This window comes from Nannobrachium achirus, assembly GCF_963921795.1.
Source record: "Nannobrachium achirus genome assembly, chromosome: 15".
NCBI lineage: Eukaryota > Metazoa > Chordata > Actinopteri > Myctophiformes > Myctophidae > Nannobrachium > Nannobrachium achirus.
In genome coordinates this window covers 21,409,287-21,429,038 of record NC_137822.1, presented here as the reverse complement: position 1 = coordinate 21,429,038, position 19,752 = coordinate 21,409,287, and the positions used below count along the sequence as shown (strand labels likewise).

Genomic DNA, 19,752 nt, shown 5'->3' with positions numbered 1-19,752 from the left:
AACAATGTCACATAGGTCGCCAGGGCCCTGCTGCAACATAATAGCATGAAAGAGGAAGATCTGCACACCTAGAAAGCTTTACCTCCAGATATTAGGTTCCCAAACCCAGTGCCCTGCTGGTCTTTGGGATACCACAGTTCTATTAAGAAGTAAGACCAGTATTGGGAATCTGGTTGAGAAGTGGATGACGACAGACAGATCACCAGCAGGCCCTGTCCTGGCTGCTCACAGAAGAGAGAGGAAGGCTTCTGGAAGGTGACTGACGGGGCCTCAGACAACTGTGGCCTTTTGGCATTTTTGTTACTGAGATGTCAGTCAGAAGAGCGGAAGGGATGTCCATCGCCCAGGCTTTGGCCATGACAGTAGCTGAGATACCAGTGTTTCTCTATTCCACGTTTGGCCAGGTAAAACACTTCAGTGCTTCTGTGATTTGTTCTGTGCTGTAGTTGCAGTTTTGCACAAACACGCACTACTTGCCTGTGTGGACTGGATATCTTTTTTCTTTAACAGTTTTTTATTGCTTTTGTTTTAAACATAAATCTGTAACAAGACGTAAAAAACTACCTACAAAAAGTTTGTAAACTTAACTTCGGTCCATTATACCTTCCCTTTAATAATACCAATTGCTATGGCTTTTTATATAATTTTTATCGTTGGCTAGTCACCTTTCCAACGAGGTACAGCTTGAAAGCATCAGGTATTTGTGGAATGAACAGCACAGCTAAACATAATGGATTGCATTTTATAGCGCTTTTCTATGCAAGTTGCGAACTCAAAGCGCTTTACAATTGTCTATTCATTCATACTTTGGGAAGTGAAGCGGCAAACATTCGATGCCAGCGTCCTCACTTCCGACATTCACACACCAATGGTGGCAAGCTTGCACCGACCATTGGAGGCAATGTGGGGTTCAGTGTCTTGCCCAAGGACACTTCGACATGTGGACAGGAGGAGCTGGGATTTGAACCGCTGGCGCCGCCCCACGGATCATTGGCCAACCTGCTCTACCTCCTGAGCCCCAGATGTGTGTAATGTCTATACCCCCAAAAATGTGCCAAAATGGCCTGCATTACTGTTATGTTGGTATTCACCTTTGTTGCTTGGTGCATTGAATGATTGTGCTCTCCCACAGTAATAAGGATTTCTTTTTTACAATTATTTTCCAAAACGAGTGAATGCCAGTAGAACAGTATTGCAGGCCATTTTGGCACATTTTTGGGGGGCGCTACCCATACGTTTAGCTGTGCTGCTAATTCCACTAATGCCCGATTACTTACAAGCTGTATACCTCGTAAAGGACGGAGACTAATAAACGATAACACAATACCAATTGTGGGTACTTTTTGTGGGTAGTTTATATTGTTGAAACTGATCATGTTTTCTTTGTTGAATATCTCTTCTAAATGAATAAATACTGAAAACATCATCTTCAGCAATATAGATATTGTGTTAAAAGACTTAAGGCACATTTATTTGTCTTCCCTTTCACTTGGCAAAAATGACATATTTTCAACTGAAAAAAATGTTGACGTGAGTTGCATCAAGCCTAGGTTGGTCAGGCTTGCTTAAGGTGTAACTTTAATTAGTGCATCTCCCTCTTTCAGTCCATATTCTCGTTTCAAACATGTTTACTGAGCAATATGGAAAACATACATGTAATTCTCTAATTCAAGTTCCAATATCCTGTTTTAATTTAAATCCAACATAAAACACGGATAACAAACAAACTACATTAACAACACATAACCTGCCGCCCCCAACCCCCACCCCGGCACACCTTTTCCTAATTCTACATCCCTCCCTCTTTCAGTCCATATTCTCTCAGCTCAAGCTTACACCCAGCTTGAAGAAGGTGCTATTTGCCACCGCACTGGGTAGTGTGGCGCTGGCTCTTACTGCACATCATCTTAAACGGAGAGGCAGGAAGAGGAAACAGGTGACGCAAGGAAAGGAAGGACAAAAGACTGTGGGAATTCCTGAGGCATTGCTGAAGACGGGTAGACCCTCGTCACTGAAGAGAGGTGAGGATGTTAGTCAAGTTGAACAAGTTTAAACTAATGTCCCAAGTTGTTGATCATCTAAAAAAATCTAGTGCTAAACTCCTATCAAGAGAATGCTTAATTTCTGCTACAGGTACATATCCTGGCCGCCAAATGATGAGTCCAAGCACACGGAGCAATGACGCGTTGAGTGGAATCTCCTCTTTGGCCCCCAGCAAACACTCAAGTTCCTCACACAGCAACTCTGTACGCTTTATCAAATGTTTTTTTTTTTTACGAATACACATGTCTTCTTTGGTCTCTCTATTGTATTAATTCGCTGTCGGTGCATGTGTGTGTGTGACAGACGCGGGTCGCCGTCTCCCCAAATCAGTCAGCCAACCCATCTACTCCTTGGGAGGCAGAACCTGTCGTGGAAGAGCCAGGTGCAGCAGAGGATGCAAATGCAGAGAATCTCTACATATTGGGTATGTACTTTCTGTAGCTTGTTTTAAACAAACAACATGAATTGAACAAGAATTTGGTGTACTGTATTGATTAACATTTCTTAACAAATTTTTATCATGCTTGAGATGCATTGGCTACCAAGTTTCTGACCAGACAATTGGTAGTTGCTTGTCCACCAAAAACGAATAGTGCAGAGGAAGTGTAGCTCCGCACCTTGTCAAAAGACTACAGTATGCAGGTATAATGTTAGTTGCCTTCGGGGGTTGAATCTTGTCTGTTTCTCCTGCTTGACTGGGCACTCAAATTAACACAACTGGCAGGGTTTGCGGGTGGTAATCTGGTGATCATGTTCATCATGATCACCAGATTACGTTAAGATCATGTTGCTGCATTAGTGACCTCTGCTGATTTGTTGGGGAACCTATTGATCAGGAACTGAGGGAGATAGCTTGAACCTCTGTTCGTACTGACATGATCTCCCAGTGAAACGGCATGCTGTCAGGTGAAAAGAAGCAGCTGGTGACTACAGTATGTGTATCGGAGGAGACATGTGGCTGTCTGTACAGTCCCAAGACCAACGGTGGAGGTTGGCAGTGACAGACCACATTAGCAAAAAATGTGTTTACAAGAAAACGCTAAATGAAATCCTGTCTGGCAGAAATGGAAACTTGTTTTCATAAATAATTCATAGTGCTATAAGGGAAATGTTTGAATGATACTTTTCATTGGCTTACGAATAGCTGGCCTGTCAGCTTGTTATCTTTGCCTATTGCAAAAGCAAATAGTCAATGACCAAAAAGGTCATTAAGGTTGTTTATTACATAATCTTATTACATAGTTTGAACTTGCAACCAGCACCCCCTTCAGAAAAAAAAGTAGTCCAGAGAGCATGATATGAATAGTAATATCCAAAAACATTGATGTTGTATATGTCACGGTTAGATAGAGAAACGGTTAGATAGAGAAACGGAGCGCTCGCCGTGCGGCACGGGGCGGAACAAGCGGTCGCCACAACAACGTCCTCCAGGCGGAGCCGCTCGATTGTCCACGACATTGCAAGCGGCGCGAAGGCCAGCGGACCTTGGTCCTGCTCTTCGCCCCCGAGCGCCGCAGGCGCGAGTGGCCGCGAAGTTACGAAGCCGTGGTGAATGCAATCGTTATATTTATGCCCAGGCCGTATTTATGCCCAGGCCGTAGTTACGAAGCCGTGGTGAATGCAATCGTTATATTTATGCCCAGGCCGTAAGGCCTGGGCAAGCTAGGCTAGGCTAGGCTAGGCTAGGCTAGGCTAGTAAATAAAGAAAGAGTCGCAAACGAGTGACGTCAGCGCCTTCACTAGTGAATGGCTGTCGTCGCCATCTGGTGGTGATTGGTGTGTGGTGAACGACAAAACAAGCGCTCTTACCACAGTCTAACCGAGTTACCCAAACTAACCGTAACATATATACTCTTGTATGCTATTGTTCATTATTTATGTTGTTTGTGTGTGATGTCTTTACCCTGCTGTATATACAGTACTTTCTCTTGCGTTGTAACTGTATCTTAAAGGGATATTCCACTTTCAAAAACACTTTTGGTCATTTTATTGTCTAATCAGGCTTTTGTGAACACCCTGAACAGTTTTTAATTTGCTTCATTCAGTATTTATTTAGATATTTGATGTAAATGTTATCAGGCCCTCCCCCTCCAGGGCCGCTCCACATACACACCCATTGTAACTTCAAACTCCATTTTAACCATGATAGATTCATTAAAAACACCCATTTTCTTTTCTGGTGACTCATAATACCATCCTAATATGTGAGCAGCAATGTTTTTTCAATAACCTTTTTTTTATTATTTGTAATAATCTTTTATTGTATTATTTCTTTTCCATTTCCCCCCAAAAATATTTAAAATAACTGAAAAAAGTTAATCGAAAAAACATGGAGGGCTGGTAACATTTACATCAAATATCTAAATACTGAATGAAGCAAATTAAAAACTGTTCAGGGTGTTCCCATTCCCAAAAGCCTGATTAGATGATAAAACGACCAAAAGGTTTTTGGTTATTTTTCTAAAGTGAAATATCCCTTTAACTGCTGTGCTGCCTCTGGTGACTGAATTTCCCTTTCGGTATCAATAAAGGTCTTATCTTAGCGTATTTGCGTTCCCACTTCCCAGAGATAAAACATCCTATCAAATGGGGATCTGGGAGCTAATGCATTCTGAGTGCTGACATTACATGTTTGTTTATTTGGTGTGCCAATAGAAAAGTGGAAATGTCAGTGGTACTTTGTCCCTCATTGATTTGCAGGACATATTGCGCATGCCATGGTCATACCTTGATAACGATACAATAACGATATATTGTGCAGCAGTAGAAAATACTACAGCCGACAACTTCAGAGGATTAAAGGTTTATTATTATCCAACTACTACTAGGTGACCTCCACCTCCGCTCCCTATAAGAATAGCTGTTAGTTGGAAATATCTATTATAGCCAAATACTTATAATTACTGTACACTAGTCTCGCGGGTCTCTGGGGTAGACCTTCACAAATAGAATTTAGAGAAGTTGTCAAAAAATTTGGAATGATTTTGGTAGAAGATATACCAGTGAAAGATTATACAACTTTTGTTTAAAAGGGCCCCACCATGCTTTTAAAAATATATATTTTATATAAATATTGGTCCATAATACGGTTTTATACAGGTTTTAGCCTAAACAACCACTCAGATATTGAAATGTCATGTTCTGTCTGTCTCTAATTCCAAACCATTTCAGATGCAATACCAAAATACCCTTTGTTGGCAATAGAATATAGCCTCCCAAAAAGTACCACCCCCTTCTCGAGGGGGCCCAATAGGAAATGAGCCCCCTGTGACATAGAATGGGGGCTGATTTCAAAAGAGTACTGATCAGACACGCCCATTTATAAAATCACTGAAATGAAAGGCAAGGCTTAGAGTTAATGAATTGGGTTTTTTGGGGGGGCTGGAAGAGAGACTGGGAAGAGACACTGGGAAGACACTGGGAAGACCAAAAAACAAGAAAAGAAATGAAAAATCACACCTGTGTGTGTGTGTGTGTGTGTGTGTGTGTGTGTGTGTGTGTGTGTGTGTGTGTGTGTGTGTGTGTGTGTGTGTGTGTGTGTGTGTGTGTGTGTGTGTGTGTGTGTGTGTGTGTGGATCATGTGTACCGATTTTTGTTGACATTTGAAGAAAATATGTAGGAAAAGGAGCAAAAAGTGTGTTTGGAGAAAATTCAAGATGGCGGAAAATCTATCCTGGCGCAAATGGGCGTGGCCTATATGGGGAGATGCGTCTTGACCCAAGGAATCCAGGGAAAAAAGAATTTTAATTTTCCGATCTACGGTTCAAGAGTTACGGGGCAAAACGTAAAGTGGGCCGTTATAGCGCCACCATGAGGCCGAGTGATGTAATTATTTTTCGATTCATTCTTAAAATCATTATGAATCTCCTCTCCGAGGTTTGAAACTGTAGCTCCTATGGTTTACGAGAGAAAAATACTTGAAAGTGATTTCTTGCATTGTCCCATTATAAGTCAATGGGGACAATTAAGCGTCGTTTTTTGCCGATTACGTCGGCATGGTAAGGCGGATCGGAACGAAAGGTAATAGAACACCATTCCCGGCCGAGCCGCACATTTTGATGTATATATTGCGCGAGTGGCGTAAATGGTGCGGCACTAGTTACGCGCCGAAGTCAGGCTACATACACACAGACACACAGACAGACAGACAGACACACACACACACAGACCCACACAGCCACGTATAGGGAGCTGCACACAGCTCCAAAAATATGAAATTGAAATCTCCATGGTTATGGTTTCTCTTCCATTCTTCCTGTTTTCCACCAGGAATGGAGTTGTTTGAAGAGGCCTTGCAGAAGTGGGAGCAGGCACTCAACATTCGCCACAACTTCCACTCTTCCTCCAACAGTAGTACCAGCCTCGCCCTGCAGGGAGCAGCATGTGTTGACATTCCCTCGGTGCATAACATTACATTTATTTATTTTTAACCATGTATAGACACTCAAAAAAAGCTGATATATATAAGCTCACAATGTGTGGTGATGTGACTTTACAGTTGAAGTACAGTGAGTTGGTGTCTGGCATATATTATACTCGTTTAACTTGAATTAAATACAATTCAAGTTGTCATATTTTATCCCTAATGTGACTTATTTTTTGTCATAGTTGAACATTTGATGAAAATAGTCGATATAAAGAACATGTTTTGAGCTCTTTTTCTTTTGTTTGCAGAATGTTTGTTTGCAGAGAGAAAGTGACTGATTTTGGTTTCTGTTGTAGGCGGACACACGTAATAAAGTGTTTGCAGAGAAATTGGAGACCCTCTTACACCGAGCGTACCACCTCCAGGAAGACTTTGGAAGCACTATCCCACCAGACAGCCTGCTGGCTGACTTTGGTAAAATATTATAATCATAGAGGCGCAAAGTATTTAACATCATGTGAGCGAACAGTTCATGTGAGCATTGTTAAATATATGAATTGCTGGGGGGGGAAAAACACTAACAAAAGCAGCACCAGAAAAAAACTGAATACACAATCACATACTTATGAAGCATTGTTCGTATCTTTTGACAAATTATGTTTCATGAAAGCTAAATAAATGAAACGGGAGAATATTACAATAATGCTCCAGGGAGTGCCATTTCTAATCATGTAATTAATTGATGTTGCTGAGTTTTGGACCGTGAAATTGAATAACAGTCATCATACTTTTGTTAAAAGCATCAATGTTCATTGTGGTTCACACATTTTTCTGGTATTCCTCTAGCAGAGAGTGAAGGAACGCTTATCTTGCCTAATGTGGAGAGTTCACTCAGACAAGTAGACGATGATGCGACGACAATTACTTCTGACGATTCTTTCTTCTCAGCTGCAGAGGTCAGTTCTTTTGTTTTGCAACAGAATGTCTGCTACAAATACATTTACTTTTATTAATCCCACGGGGGGAATTCGGATACAGCTTCACCCACCGGATGGCTGCTCAGATGCTCTTCATGAATGATCTTCGGGGTACTTACAGTACATACTAGGGATGGGCATTTGGATTTTTTGGGGGGGAAATGTGTAACCTTTGGAAGGTTGGTGTTTACTGTGGTTTACTATCTATGACGTCATATCAATAAATAAAGTCCTATGTGCAGTTCAAATAGGGCCTAAAACATACATTAGGTCTAATTGATTTATTCCATTCATATTCTGTTAACTTAATTTCCGTTATTTAGTCCTAAATGGTTAGTGACACACAAGATATTTTGGGGGGCTTTTCTGTCTTTATTCATAGTACAGTAGGTAGACAGGAAACAGGGAGAGAGAGATGGGTAGTGACATGCAGCAAAGGCTGTTGGGATCGAGATTCAAACGACAAGCGACACGCTGTCAGGCGTCAGAGCCTATGTGGCGCCCAGTGACACACATTTTGGTTCACCATCCCATCCCTAGTACATACCAGTGTGCCAAACAGATAATGCCTGATTTAGCCTGATTTACTGATTTGATGCTTGGTGGCGCTGTCATACACCAAAAGCCAATTTACAAGATCACAGCGCAACGTGCTGTGATGATGCATTCAAACTTGTAGATGGCTATTTTTGGTGGGCGACACTGGTGCACCCAGCTTACGGTATGTACTGTATAAACCAGGCAATAGAGCTCATCCTATAGAGATAAGAACTGTGTTCCAAAAATAAACACAACATTTCCGTCAGGGGAGTGGTTCTGCATAGCTTATGATATTCATTCATATTTGATATTATATAGCCTGTTTCTGGAGAAAATGGAGTTAATTCTGCCGGGAAAAAGTCGGAAACTACACTTCTGGGACCACTGTTCCCTACCAGCCGCTTTCACGGGAAATGTAAATGTTGGGTTTTGTTTAACTCGTTTCTAGTATTTATTGTGTTACTCTTTGGGTAAATGTGTACGTTTCCACCTTAGTCGATGCTTCATCGACTTCGTATGAGTAAAATCACCAAAGTGGTATGTTTATATTTGGAATACAGTTCTTATAGAGGCGATCTAAGATTCCCCTTTGGAGATATCAATAAAAAAAATAACAATGTGAACCCGATTAATGCCGGCAGCTAGCGGCAGTGACGTCAGACTTCGGTGGTCTATAGCAGTGGTTCTCAACCTGTGGGTCGGGACCCCCTCCCCAAATTATTTTGGGGGGTCCCCAGATGATTAACTTAATGTGTACATTTTTTTTTCTCACTGAACAGTAAACAAACCAACAAAGTTTAAGTGTGTAGGGGGTATCTACACATTTCCAAAGTGACAATTTAAGGACGTTTTGATACTTCTAAAATGAAAAATTAATTGTTGGTCAAATTGTCAAATATTAGATGCAGAAATTGTGAAAATAGACGATCTACATGCTCACAACGCCTCACGTTGCAAGGTGTTGTGAGCATGTAGATCTGCTATTTTCACAATAGAACCGTGTTATACAAAATGTAATTGCTTATCAGGGTGGGAGGGGTGACCTGAAAAGGTTGAGAACCACTGGTCTATAGTCATTCATTTTTGACTGAGCATCTCTCCTTCTGTGCAGTTGTTTGATGCCATGACGCTAGATGAGGTGTACCAGCCTCTTAAGCCTGCTGCTCTTTATGAAGAGGCCATTGAGCTTGTGCGGCAAGACAAAGTGGTCTATCGGTCCCTCAGGTAGCTAACGATTCATAATGAAGGTCTGCACCTAATATCACCAGTATTGAGTAAAATAACAACGTCTTATTTTGTTTAATTGCTCTCCTCCACCTCTGTCTTCAACAGGACTGAATTACTTGAATGCTATGGAGACCAAGACTTTCTTGCCAAGCTTCACTGTGTGAGACAAGCATTCCAGGTCAGTTCCTGCAGTACCAAAATCATGCTCACTGTACTGTTTGAATGTATACACTACAGTCATCATTGCTGTTGTAGATCTGACAATTGTCTCTACTCTGAGAATATTGTTAGATTGTATTTTTTTTTATATATATATTTAGAGTTTTGACACTTTACTGAACTAGATACTCTTTTATGAGAGCAGCGAAGTCCCAGAATACTGTATACAAAAAAGTATGCAATGCCAGCAAAGTACTAGACCATGGCAAATGAACTACATACAGTACTAATGTATATGCACTACAGATGCCTGTGTATATGTTTTTTCTTCTTTTTCCCAAGGGTTTTAGCTTGGCACAAACTGGCATAATATGACTGTGTTCTTTCTTGTTTACTATCGAATACTTATTTTATGCAGGTTCTGTTGTTGGATGAAACTCACCGGACATTTTTTATGGAGTCTGGGAAGCAAATGATTGTGGGCTTGATGGTTAAGGCAAACAAGGTAAAACCTTTTACTTGGGTCGTGAATTATTCATTTGCTGTATCTTTGCTTACTTTTACTTCTTTCTTTGGACATATTGGAATAATGTATTATTTTTCTTACCCCACTTTAGAGTCCCAAGGCCTTTCTAGAGGCATATGAAGACATGCTGCTGTACACTAAGAGAGAAGAGACATGGCCCATCACCAAATTGGAGCTAGAGGGCAGAGGGGTGAGCAATACTATAATTTCTTTTTGTATGTTATTTTTGGCGGGTGTTGTTTTGGGGCTTTTATGCCTTTATTGATAGGACAGTAGACTGACAGGAAATGGGTAGAGAGATGGGGAGTGACACATAGCAAAGGTCGTCTGGTACTGGACTTGAACCCGAGATAGACATCGGAGACTTTTAAATAATTTGTGAAACAGACATGAACATTTTCTGCTCTTTTACATATTGACATTCTCCTGAGACTGTATAATGTATAATTGGATTTATTTGTGATGGGATTTCCGTGGGTGCATTGTTTGTCATTCTATGTGATTTCTTCTGTAGTGTTGCTGTCTGGCAGAAACCTTGTATCTTTTTTTAAATTAATGCCCAGCTTCATTATACAAGTGTCGCACAAACGTAGTGAAAATAGTAGATCCACAAGCTCACAACACATACTAACGCGGTGTGAGCTTGTAAATCGTTGACTTTCACTTTTTTTTAAAATGTTTTTAAAATAATAAAAACTATTTTGGACATACAAGGTTTCCACCCGACGACTCTTTTTGGTTGTCATTGTGATTCCTGTAGGTGGTGTCTATGAACTTCTTTGACATCGTGTTGGACTTCATCCTAATGGATGCGTTCGAAGATCTAGAGAGTCCTCCCTCATCTGTGGTGGCAGTGTTGAGGAACCGCTGGCTGTCAGACAGCTTTAAAGAGACAGTAAGTTGCGTATACACTCACTCACACTCAGAATGTATATGTACATTATTCTAGCATGACACTAATAGATTCTTGTACACTAACATCTGTTTGTGTCTCTCTCAGGCCCTGGCTACAGCTTGCTGGTCTGTTCTGAAAGCTAAAAGACGTCTTCTTATGGTGAGGTTGAACATATTCCAATTAACAGAACAACTTATTATTTAAAAACTACCTTTTAATATTTTAACAGATGGATCATGCCAGTTCCTTCTTAGGTGCCGGCTACACGGAGCTGGATATTTCTGAAGCTAGACATTTCTTTGTGCTGTTGGGGCTTGCAGCCACACAAAGCTGGATATTTCGGCTGTGAAACTGGATATTTTTTAAACCGGATAAATAAGTGGAGAGATTGAAAAATATCCGATTCACTGGATCCGTGTAGACAGGGAACCTGAAGACTTTACTGTGTGTGTGTGTGTGTGTGTGTGTGTGTGTGTGTGTGTGTGTGTGTGTGTGTGTGTGTGTGTGCTTGTTAGACCTAGATATCTTTTTCGTGTGGACCTAGATATTTTTCTATGTGGATATCTGAAAAAACGGGATATATGAAATATCCAGCTCCGTGTGGACCTAGATATTTTTCTATGTGGATATCTGAAAAACCAGGATATATGAAATATCCAGCTCCATGTAGCCATAATAATAATGCATTTAAATTGTTCCATAGGTTCCTGATGGGTTCATCTCCCACTTCTATGCCATATCGGAACACGTGAGCCCAGTTTTAGCATTTGGGTTCTTGGGGCCGAGGCAACACCTGACTGAAGTTTGCACAATCTTCAAGGTATGTCTTTAACATTTATTTTTTAATTTCCATTTCTGCTAAGCAGCAAGCTAGATACGCTTAGATTAACTCATTTACTGTCCCAACCCGAGAATCCAGAGAAAAAGCCGTAGGTCCAGGCTGCCCCCGCCCGAGAAACCAGAGATTTTATTTTATTTCCTTTATAAAAAACAATCCAAAATCAAATCGCTGCTCTGTGAGCTAGTGAGATAGTGCTTCCGTTCTGGGCCCGTAACCAGAACCAAATCTGCTTTTTTTTTTTTCCTGAACAACCCATTTCTCTTTGACGACTTCCTGCTCCATTTATTTCCTTTTGTAAACATCACTGCTTTAGCTAAGCAATGGTAGCATGGATTATGATGGGGTCTTTTGCAATCGTGAACGGACCACAGCGTGCATGCGGATCGTGCATGCGGATCGTGCACCATCGAGCGCAATGCACATGCACACGTTAAAAGGTAAGACCGCGAAAGCCTGCGTTTTTTAATAGCAGTAAATGAGTTAATTTGATTTACAGTAATAGCTCCACGACTGCAAAGTAGAAACAAGAGGGGGGCGACTGTTAGGCAGAAAGGATCAAATATTTACACAATGGCAATAAAAATGAATGACCAAGGGGGCCGAGATATCAAGAGCCGAGGTATGGGTCTTCCATCCCCCCCAGAAAATCCAACCCCGTCTATGATTAATGCTGAAATAAGGAGTAGGCCTGCACGCAAGATCAACTGACCTTAATGAGATAGATACTATTATGAAGTTCAGTTGACTCTATTATGGTGCTCGTAATGAAGTGATACAGTGAAGACAGTGTGTGTGTCTACACTTTTTTTTCAACGTTGGCTGTTCTCTCCTATGCACCTGTCCAATGTATGCAGGTGTGCAAAAGGACTATCTAAAAAGAAAATCCAAATTCAATCTGTAACAAACCTTTTTCTTACCTCTCCTCTTTAGCAACAAATAGTGCAGTACCTTAAGGATATGTTTGACCATGACAAGGTTCGCTTCACCTCTGCCCAGTGCTTGGCTGAGGACATCCTGAACCTCTCCCATCGGCGTAGTGAGATTTTACTGGGCTATCTGGGAATTGAGAGCCTGCTGGAGCTCAACGAAACCCTGCTTAGAGACACAGGAGGGGCCTCTAGGCTGAACTGAGACTATGGGCTTACATGTCAGATCGACTATATTTGAGCTAACCAAGTGGGAAGGACAGGGAATCACAGCTTACCTTCTATGATACAGATTTTTTAAATTATTGGCACCCAAGCATTTTACATTTGTACCTACAATGAACAGTTGGGGAATTTGTAAAGTGATGTTGCCCCCAATGCAGCATGTGCTCAAGAGATGTCTCCAGATATTGTGTACAACACTTTGTGAGGGCTGGACAAAATGTGTCAAAGGTGCAAATGTGTTCTGAAGTAAAAGAAAATTTGTATAAAATCGAATTGTGTAAATAGGAGTGGCATATATACTCAAATGTGGCTTGACCAAAGGAATCTAGGGTAAAACATTTTCTTATAATGTTCATATTTTAAAATCCTAAATGCCAAGTTGGTTGTTTTTGCACCATCATAAGGCTGATTGGTGTGTGGTGGTAGCTGTTACTTGTTGTGGTGTCTGAGATCCATATACTCTATATCTGTCTGCTAATCCCAGTCATATAAAACTCCATGATCAAAACTGTAATAATTCAAAAAACTAGACAACCCACAGCTTATATAAAAACAGACGAGTCAGCAGAACCAACAAAAGATTTGAACATATAAATTATGTTCAAGGTGTTTGTTGTCACTGTACTAAAGATGGTTAGCCGTGTTACGCGGCAAGACATTATTGTACTCCTGTGTGAATAGCAATAAAGTATGAATACAATTAAATAGGATAGAAGGGTAAAATAATGGTAATCGATAAGGAATAATAAAAACGGAATAGCCAAAATAGCCATAAAAATAGGAATATATTAATCATATTTATAGCACTTTCATCTATGTGAAGGTGGAGGCAAGTGAATTTTCTAAAGTGCAGTAAATTACTGAACGATATCAGTAAATATTAGAAATGGCAATAGGAGATGTGAAAGGAATTTGTACAGTCCATAAACTGTTAGTCTATATCACTTTTTAATTTAGGTCAGAGGTCCAATATCCAGGGGATAGAAACTGTCCCTGAGCCTTCTGGATTGAGATCTGATGCTCCGCCACCGTTTCCCTGACGTTAGCAAGCAGAGTGAACAGTCCATTACTGAGGTGATCCTCTGAGACGTCACACTACTCATCTGGGTGTAGAAGCCCTGCATGGCTGGCGGCTCAGTTATTTGTATTATGTCTATGATAAAGTTTATAAACTATGGTCATAGTGAAAGAAAAAAGGTAAATCTCTGTGCGTAGCTGCAAGTGCACTGGACTGAAATTAGTGACGATTTTTTGTTGTTGTTTCACTGCCCTTGCAGTTTGGGCTCAACACCAAAATAGGATGGCCTATTCTTTGTGGACTATCATGACATTTCACAGCTTAATATCACATAAACCATAAGTACTTTCACTAGGATAATCGAAGGTCCGTGAAAGCAGGAATTGGAGAACATGTTAAGATATGTTGATGTAATAATAGAAGAATTGTGGGAGCAGCTGAAGTAGAGTGTAAATCCAATGTGTGTCTGTGCCAAACAAATTATCATAATTCAATAACCAAATCACAGCATAGATGATATCAGAGGAATCAGTGGACCCTTAGGGCCGATGCATACTCCACTTTTAGAGATGATTTTATTTATTTTTTTGGGGTTTGGCTATGTCCAAACTACAATATGACGTTATTCAGAGGTTCTGGGGGTGGGTACCGTCATTAGTTCGACTGTTCGGTGCTGCCGAGATTTTGTGACTCCCAGAACTGAACCGAAATAAATTCGGCTTTAAAAGTCTGCCCTTATAGAGAATTCTATTGTAAGTATTGTCAAAAAACGACGGTTTAAAAAATGAGAAATCATGCAATTCCACCTTAACTCAACTAACAATGGTTAAATATATCAAAATCCATAAAACATACTGCTTAAAAAAATACAAGCACACAATTTGATATATTACTCATATGTGGTGAAAAAAACTATCGGTAGCATGACAAAGATTTCAGACAATCTGAGCTATGATTAAACCAAAATGTACAAAAGTACTAGTAATGAATGATAATGAAATGTATTTGGTCTTCACGTCGAATAAGGCATAAAACTAGATTGTGGACAGATTCTAGAAAGTGGCTTAAAATATTTTTAAGATTCAGCTAATATTTCTTGGGCAGATTATGCCAAAGCTCTGATGACAAAGGCCTGGTCATCTTTATCTTTCAGTAATATTTGCAAAGCAATGTTCTAGTGAGTCAAAAGGTTTTGTGGTTAAAAACTAATAAGTGGGTGTCATCTGTCTAACAGTTGAACTGGACATTTATGGATAGTTTAACCAAGAAGGATAGATGGAGAAAACGATCAGATGTAAATTAAAACCTGATGTGCACATAAATTAATATTTATGTACAGTAACTATTGCTACGCTTTTTTTCCCCATATCAGCCTCTGTATTGTAAATTGCAATAGAGGTTCTATATTTACCCTTCTCTTTGCCTTTATATTTTTGAGAACTCAACTGTAAATATGTCTTAATATTGCCATTATGTGCAATTTGTGCAAACAAACCTGGCAAGAAGGAGATTCTGATGAGAACTTTGCTGAGGATAATGAAGCATCCAGTGCTATTGAGCATAGGAGTTATACCAGCTCAGAGCTGTGCCTTTGATTCCAGCCCAATGCTAAGCGATTACATAAAGTGATATCTACAGTGTCAAAAGCTGACATGACTGACCATGTTAACACTTATGTTGCAATGATTTTTTCTCTTCAATGTCTCGCGTTGCCATGGTTACCATAGACTTCCATGTAATTGTGCAATTGTGTAAAAAGTGCACACCCATGCCTAGATGATGCACCACGTGTGTAGATGCTGTTCACAGCTTTCAAACAAAAAAATCCGCTTGGAAATCCGTTCAGGCATTCATGATTTATGGGCCATTATGTTTTCTTCAGATGTAAACAAACATGGCTGCCATGTTTGAAAGAATGGGTTGGTATGGGGGTTAAACATGCAATTTCGCGATCATGCCTAATACATTTCTGGAGGTCCAAAAAAAAAATTTGAAAAAAAAAAATTTGAAAAAAAAAAAAAATGTTTTTTCAAAAACGGCCCAAACTCTGGAAACTCGGGGTTGGCACAGCGTTGGTATCAATACAAACTCGGGAAACTCGGGGTTGGCACCAGATGTGTTAACAGTAGAACAAAGCCCATCATCTGCTTTCAGAAGGCACAGTCTTTTATGATGACATTCATGACTAAGCTTTCCATTGGTACTCTGATCTTCTGTAGTGTATCTTTATGGCCAGGCTGTTATTACTAAGCCACAGTGTAGCCGTAAAGCCTCCGTTGCATCTTTGTGTTGCACACCGGAAATAGATGATCTACAAGCTTGCAGCACAGCGTGGTGAGAGCTTGTAGATCGGCCATTTTTGTCTGTACGACACAACGCACTCAAGCTACGTTGAGTTTAATTCTAGGTATAACTGTAAATTGCTACAGTGCCAATAGATTGGATCAGTGTTGTGTATTAACATAGGATTGAATCAAGCTCATGTGGCAAACTGAAGACCAGCATCACCTCTTCATCTACTGTACAACAGCTATTTACTTTAACTTTGTTTAAGAACATTAAACCATTTGGACTTATGTATTGAGGTAATCTCTGCACACATTAATGTGCATTATGGGGACTTGGCGTCACCTCGCTGGGTGATAATTCTATGTACTGTAGGGCAGATCACTTGAGCTGAGTCAAGTCTCCATATACAGAACATGGAATATGTTCCAAGTTCCATATGTTCCAAGTTCTTTTTGCACATTGTCCATGTGCAAAAAGAAATGGTCTGAAACATTGTTTGAGTATTTGTATGTTTCTTTTATATTAAAGTGGTTAGGATTTTTTTTTATCCATTGCAAAAATTGCAAAGGTTTAGCAATGAGTGAAGTCAGGTGAAGGACTTAATAATTGTTCCCTTGCTGATTTAGTACCTCTGTGATCTTGAGACTTTATTTTATTTGTGATAACTGTTTGACATTCAAAGGTGACACATGCCAGTGAAATGAAAAGGGGCATTATGTTTGAAATAATGTTTCTTATTAGGTGAGCATGTCTGCTCCAGTGGAGCCAGCTTCGCAAGCAGTATAATTTAACCTAAACTATTGATACAGTGATGTAGCTGGAATAATAACTGTGTCACACTCCATTTTTTAACTCCATTTATATGCAGAAATGGCAACACCCAATGGGGAGTCTTGGGGACTAAAATAAAATCTTGGTCTTCTAATGATTTTTACAATTTTTACTGGTGTCAAGAATCAGACAAAATCATAGATGCCACACAGAGACCAAAACACTGATCCATGAGTTAGTCTAACAGGGAAAGAGTAAAAATCCCCCCAAACAACTATCCCCTTTTAAGAGATTATAATTAAGGAACAGTGCCATCCAGTGGCTAATGGGAGCATTGCTATTCCTCACATGGCTATGTTTTATTCTCCAAGCCAGGTTTGTGCTGAAAGCTGGTGAATTGTGTCCCTGGGCACAGAGTATGTCAAACATGCACTAATGATCCCCAAGATAAGATGTTTTCACATTTTGCGTATTGTTAGTTAGAGCATAGAGACACTGACTGAAGAGGCACATAAGCTAAAGCCCTAAGAATGATACCTCCATTGCTGTACATATAGACAGACCTGTGATTATGCAGGTTGTATTTAAGAAAGTGCTAAATATTAAATTACCTTTTTGAATGGAAAGTATGTTGCATTATAGAAAGGAATGGAAGAATGCTTTTGCTTATACATTTATGTTCTGTAGCCTGTTATCATTTTCTGTTTCACAAGCCTGGATTCAGTACTTCATATTCAACATCAAAATAATAATAGAAACCAGATATATTTGGTGTGACGTTCATATGCCAGTTCCTCATGGTATTTTTGTCAATCTAAAGTGAGTTTTCTTCTTTTTACTTTTATTTTTTCTATTTATGATCTTGGCATTCAAATCTGAAGACGAATACTTAAACTGTGTATTCTGTGTTATGGATAGTCTTCAAATTGAGCAATGTGGGATCTGATGCTGTTATACTTGAACATAACTTAAAAGAATCATGCTGAAATTGAGCATTTCTGCCACTAGTATACATGTTTTGTGACGTCCATCCTATCATGCATCCCTTTTTTGTCAGTTGACCTCTTTGGTTATCAGTTAAAGGACCAGGTCACCTCTGGGACAACCATATCTTATTTTATTGTTGTGTGGGACACGATCAACACAATCCTGAATTATTTTTTGTGTTCAATCTGTGTTTTTAGATATGTTAGTATTCCAGCATGCTACAACTGGTCATATGATGCATTTTGCATCATATGACCAGTTGTAGCATGCTGAAATCGGCTGAAATACTAAAATATCTAAAAACACAGATTGAACACAAAAAATAACTCAGGATTGTGTTGATCGTGTCCCACACAACAATAAAATAAGATATAGTTGTCCCAGAGGTGACCTGGTCCTTTAAATCATCTTACTAATTCAATTGCATATTCATGAAATATGCTGATCATGTAAAAGAGTATAACTTCTATGAAATGTAACCTTTTGCCTTTAACCGAAAAAGCATTTTTAAGGTTCGTTGATTTAAATTGTGTATTGCATTAGATGTTCATTACCACTGTTGAAGTTATTTATTTTTAAGTCTGCCCCTACTACAGGTTCATTTTGTCAGATCAATTTGTCTTATTCCTGAGGAATTTCTAAAAATCATTTTTACCTAGATTCGGGTCATGTTACTGTAACCCAGTGGTTTTCAACCCTTTTTCACGTCAAGGTCCATTATTTATTCGTCATTTGAGCCACGGACCAACATTTGATGAGATTTAGCCTCTCAGACCCAAAACGTAGAAAATGTTGTTGTTGGATAATATTTTGTCCACAATTCCATGCTGTATTGATGTGGTCATATAGGAGAGATAACAGGTGAACTTTGGTCAAAAGAACAATTCTTCTACATTCTCTAATTGTGGAGAATAGATGGTCTGAGCATTTCTAACATTTCATAAGAACATTCATTGTAGATTGCTTTGGATTGCGTCTTGTGCATGTGTCCCATCAAATCATTACAGAACCGGAATGTTTAATGGCAGACTCATTTATAGGTGTACGTAGATTTTTTAAATCTATATGAGAGTATATAAAATAATACATTTTTAGCTATGACATTAATTTGAATCTCAAATGTCAGGTGCAGTATGCAGTCTATAGATTCAGAATATAGCTTGAATTAAAAAAATATATTATATATTCAGATGGGTAAGACAGGGATATTATAAAATATGTATATTTTGTGTTATAAAGTCACTGCTCTCTACACTACAAGTGTCCTATTCATGCCTTTGGATTTTATAATGTTTCATTACAATGCCAGCACATACTGTAAATTAAGTTTGATTCTGCATATTTGTGTGATTTTATTATTTTTCATATTAAACTAAATTCATTATGCAATTTCCCAACGTGTGATGGCTTTTTATTGTTGGGTTCCAGCGTAGATCAACACAAGTTTGTAGGTGTAAAAAAAGTGGGTGAAATTCTTCATACAAGTTCAGAACATTTTTAGTTTCAATAAAGGGTAAAAGATTAGGCTATAGAAAGAGAGAAACAATCAGGAAAACATCAGATATGTAAGCTATATATTATGAGTTCCTACACAGTATAGGCCTATTGGCCTATGAGGCCCTCATGAGCTGAGCTGGTGTAAAATATAGGCCTACATAAGGTTTGCATGGTTAAAATGTGTAGTGTTATTGTCAAATGCCTTTGACTGATTGATTGATTTGATTGAAGACTATTCGAAGTTTGCATAGGAAAAGGTAGTTTCATGACGGTACAGTTCACTGGTACAAGGTCAACTAAAAGGAGATCCTAGGAAAGCACTTGGCTTATTTACACAGGAAACCATTGAAATATCTCATATAACATTGAATGACAGACGGATAGAACACAGTACTATGCAGATAGTTCCCCATCAAACATGCATGTTTCAACATGCATGCAACAACAAAGTGCTCCAGCTGTTAT

At 39.4% G+C, this 19,752-nt stretch overlaps 1 protein-coding gene across 1 annotated transcript; it reads left to right on the top strand.

Annotated features, from left to right (window-relative positions):
* Positions 1-332: 332 nt before the first annotated feature.
* On the top strand, positions 333-17,936 carry miga2 (mitoguardin 2; the record flags this gene model as incomplete). The annotated part of the gene is made up of 15 exons (XM_080743478.1): positions 333-404; positions 1,811-2,021; positions 2,134-2,246; positions 2,347-2,467; positions 6,313-6,443; positions 6,766-6,883; positions 7,259-7,365; positions 9,038-9,150; positions 9,259-9,331; positions 9,731-9,817; positions 9,930-10,028; positions 10,599-10,733; positions 10,839-10,892; positions 11,437-11,553; positions 12,505-17,936. 15 exons carry the CDS (start codon positions 333-335, stop codon positions 12,703-12,705), a joined length of 1,752 nt encoding a protein of 583 aa, XP_080599604.1. The 3' UTR covers positions 12,706-17,936.
* Positions 17,937-19,752: the final 1,816 nt, after the last annotated feature.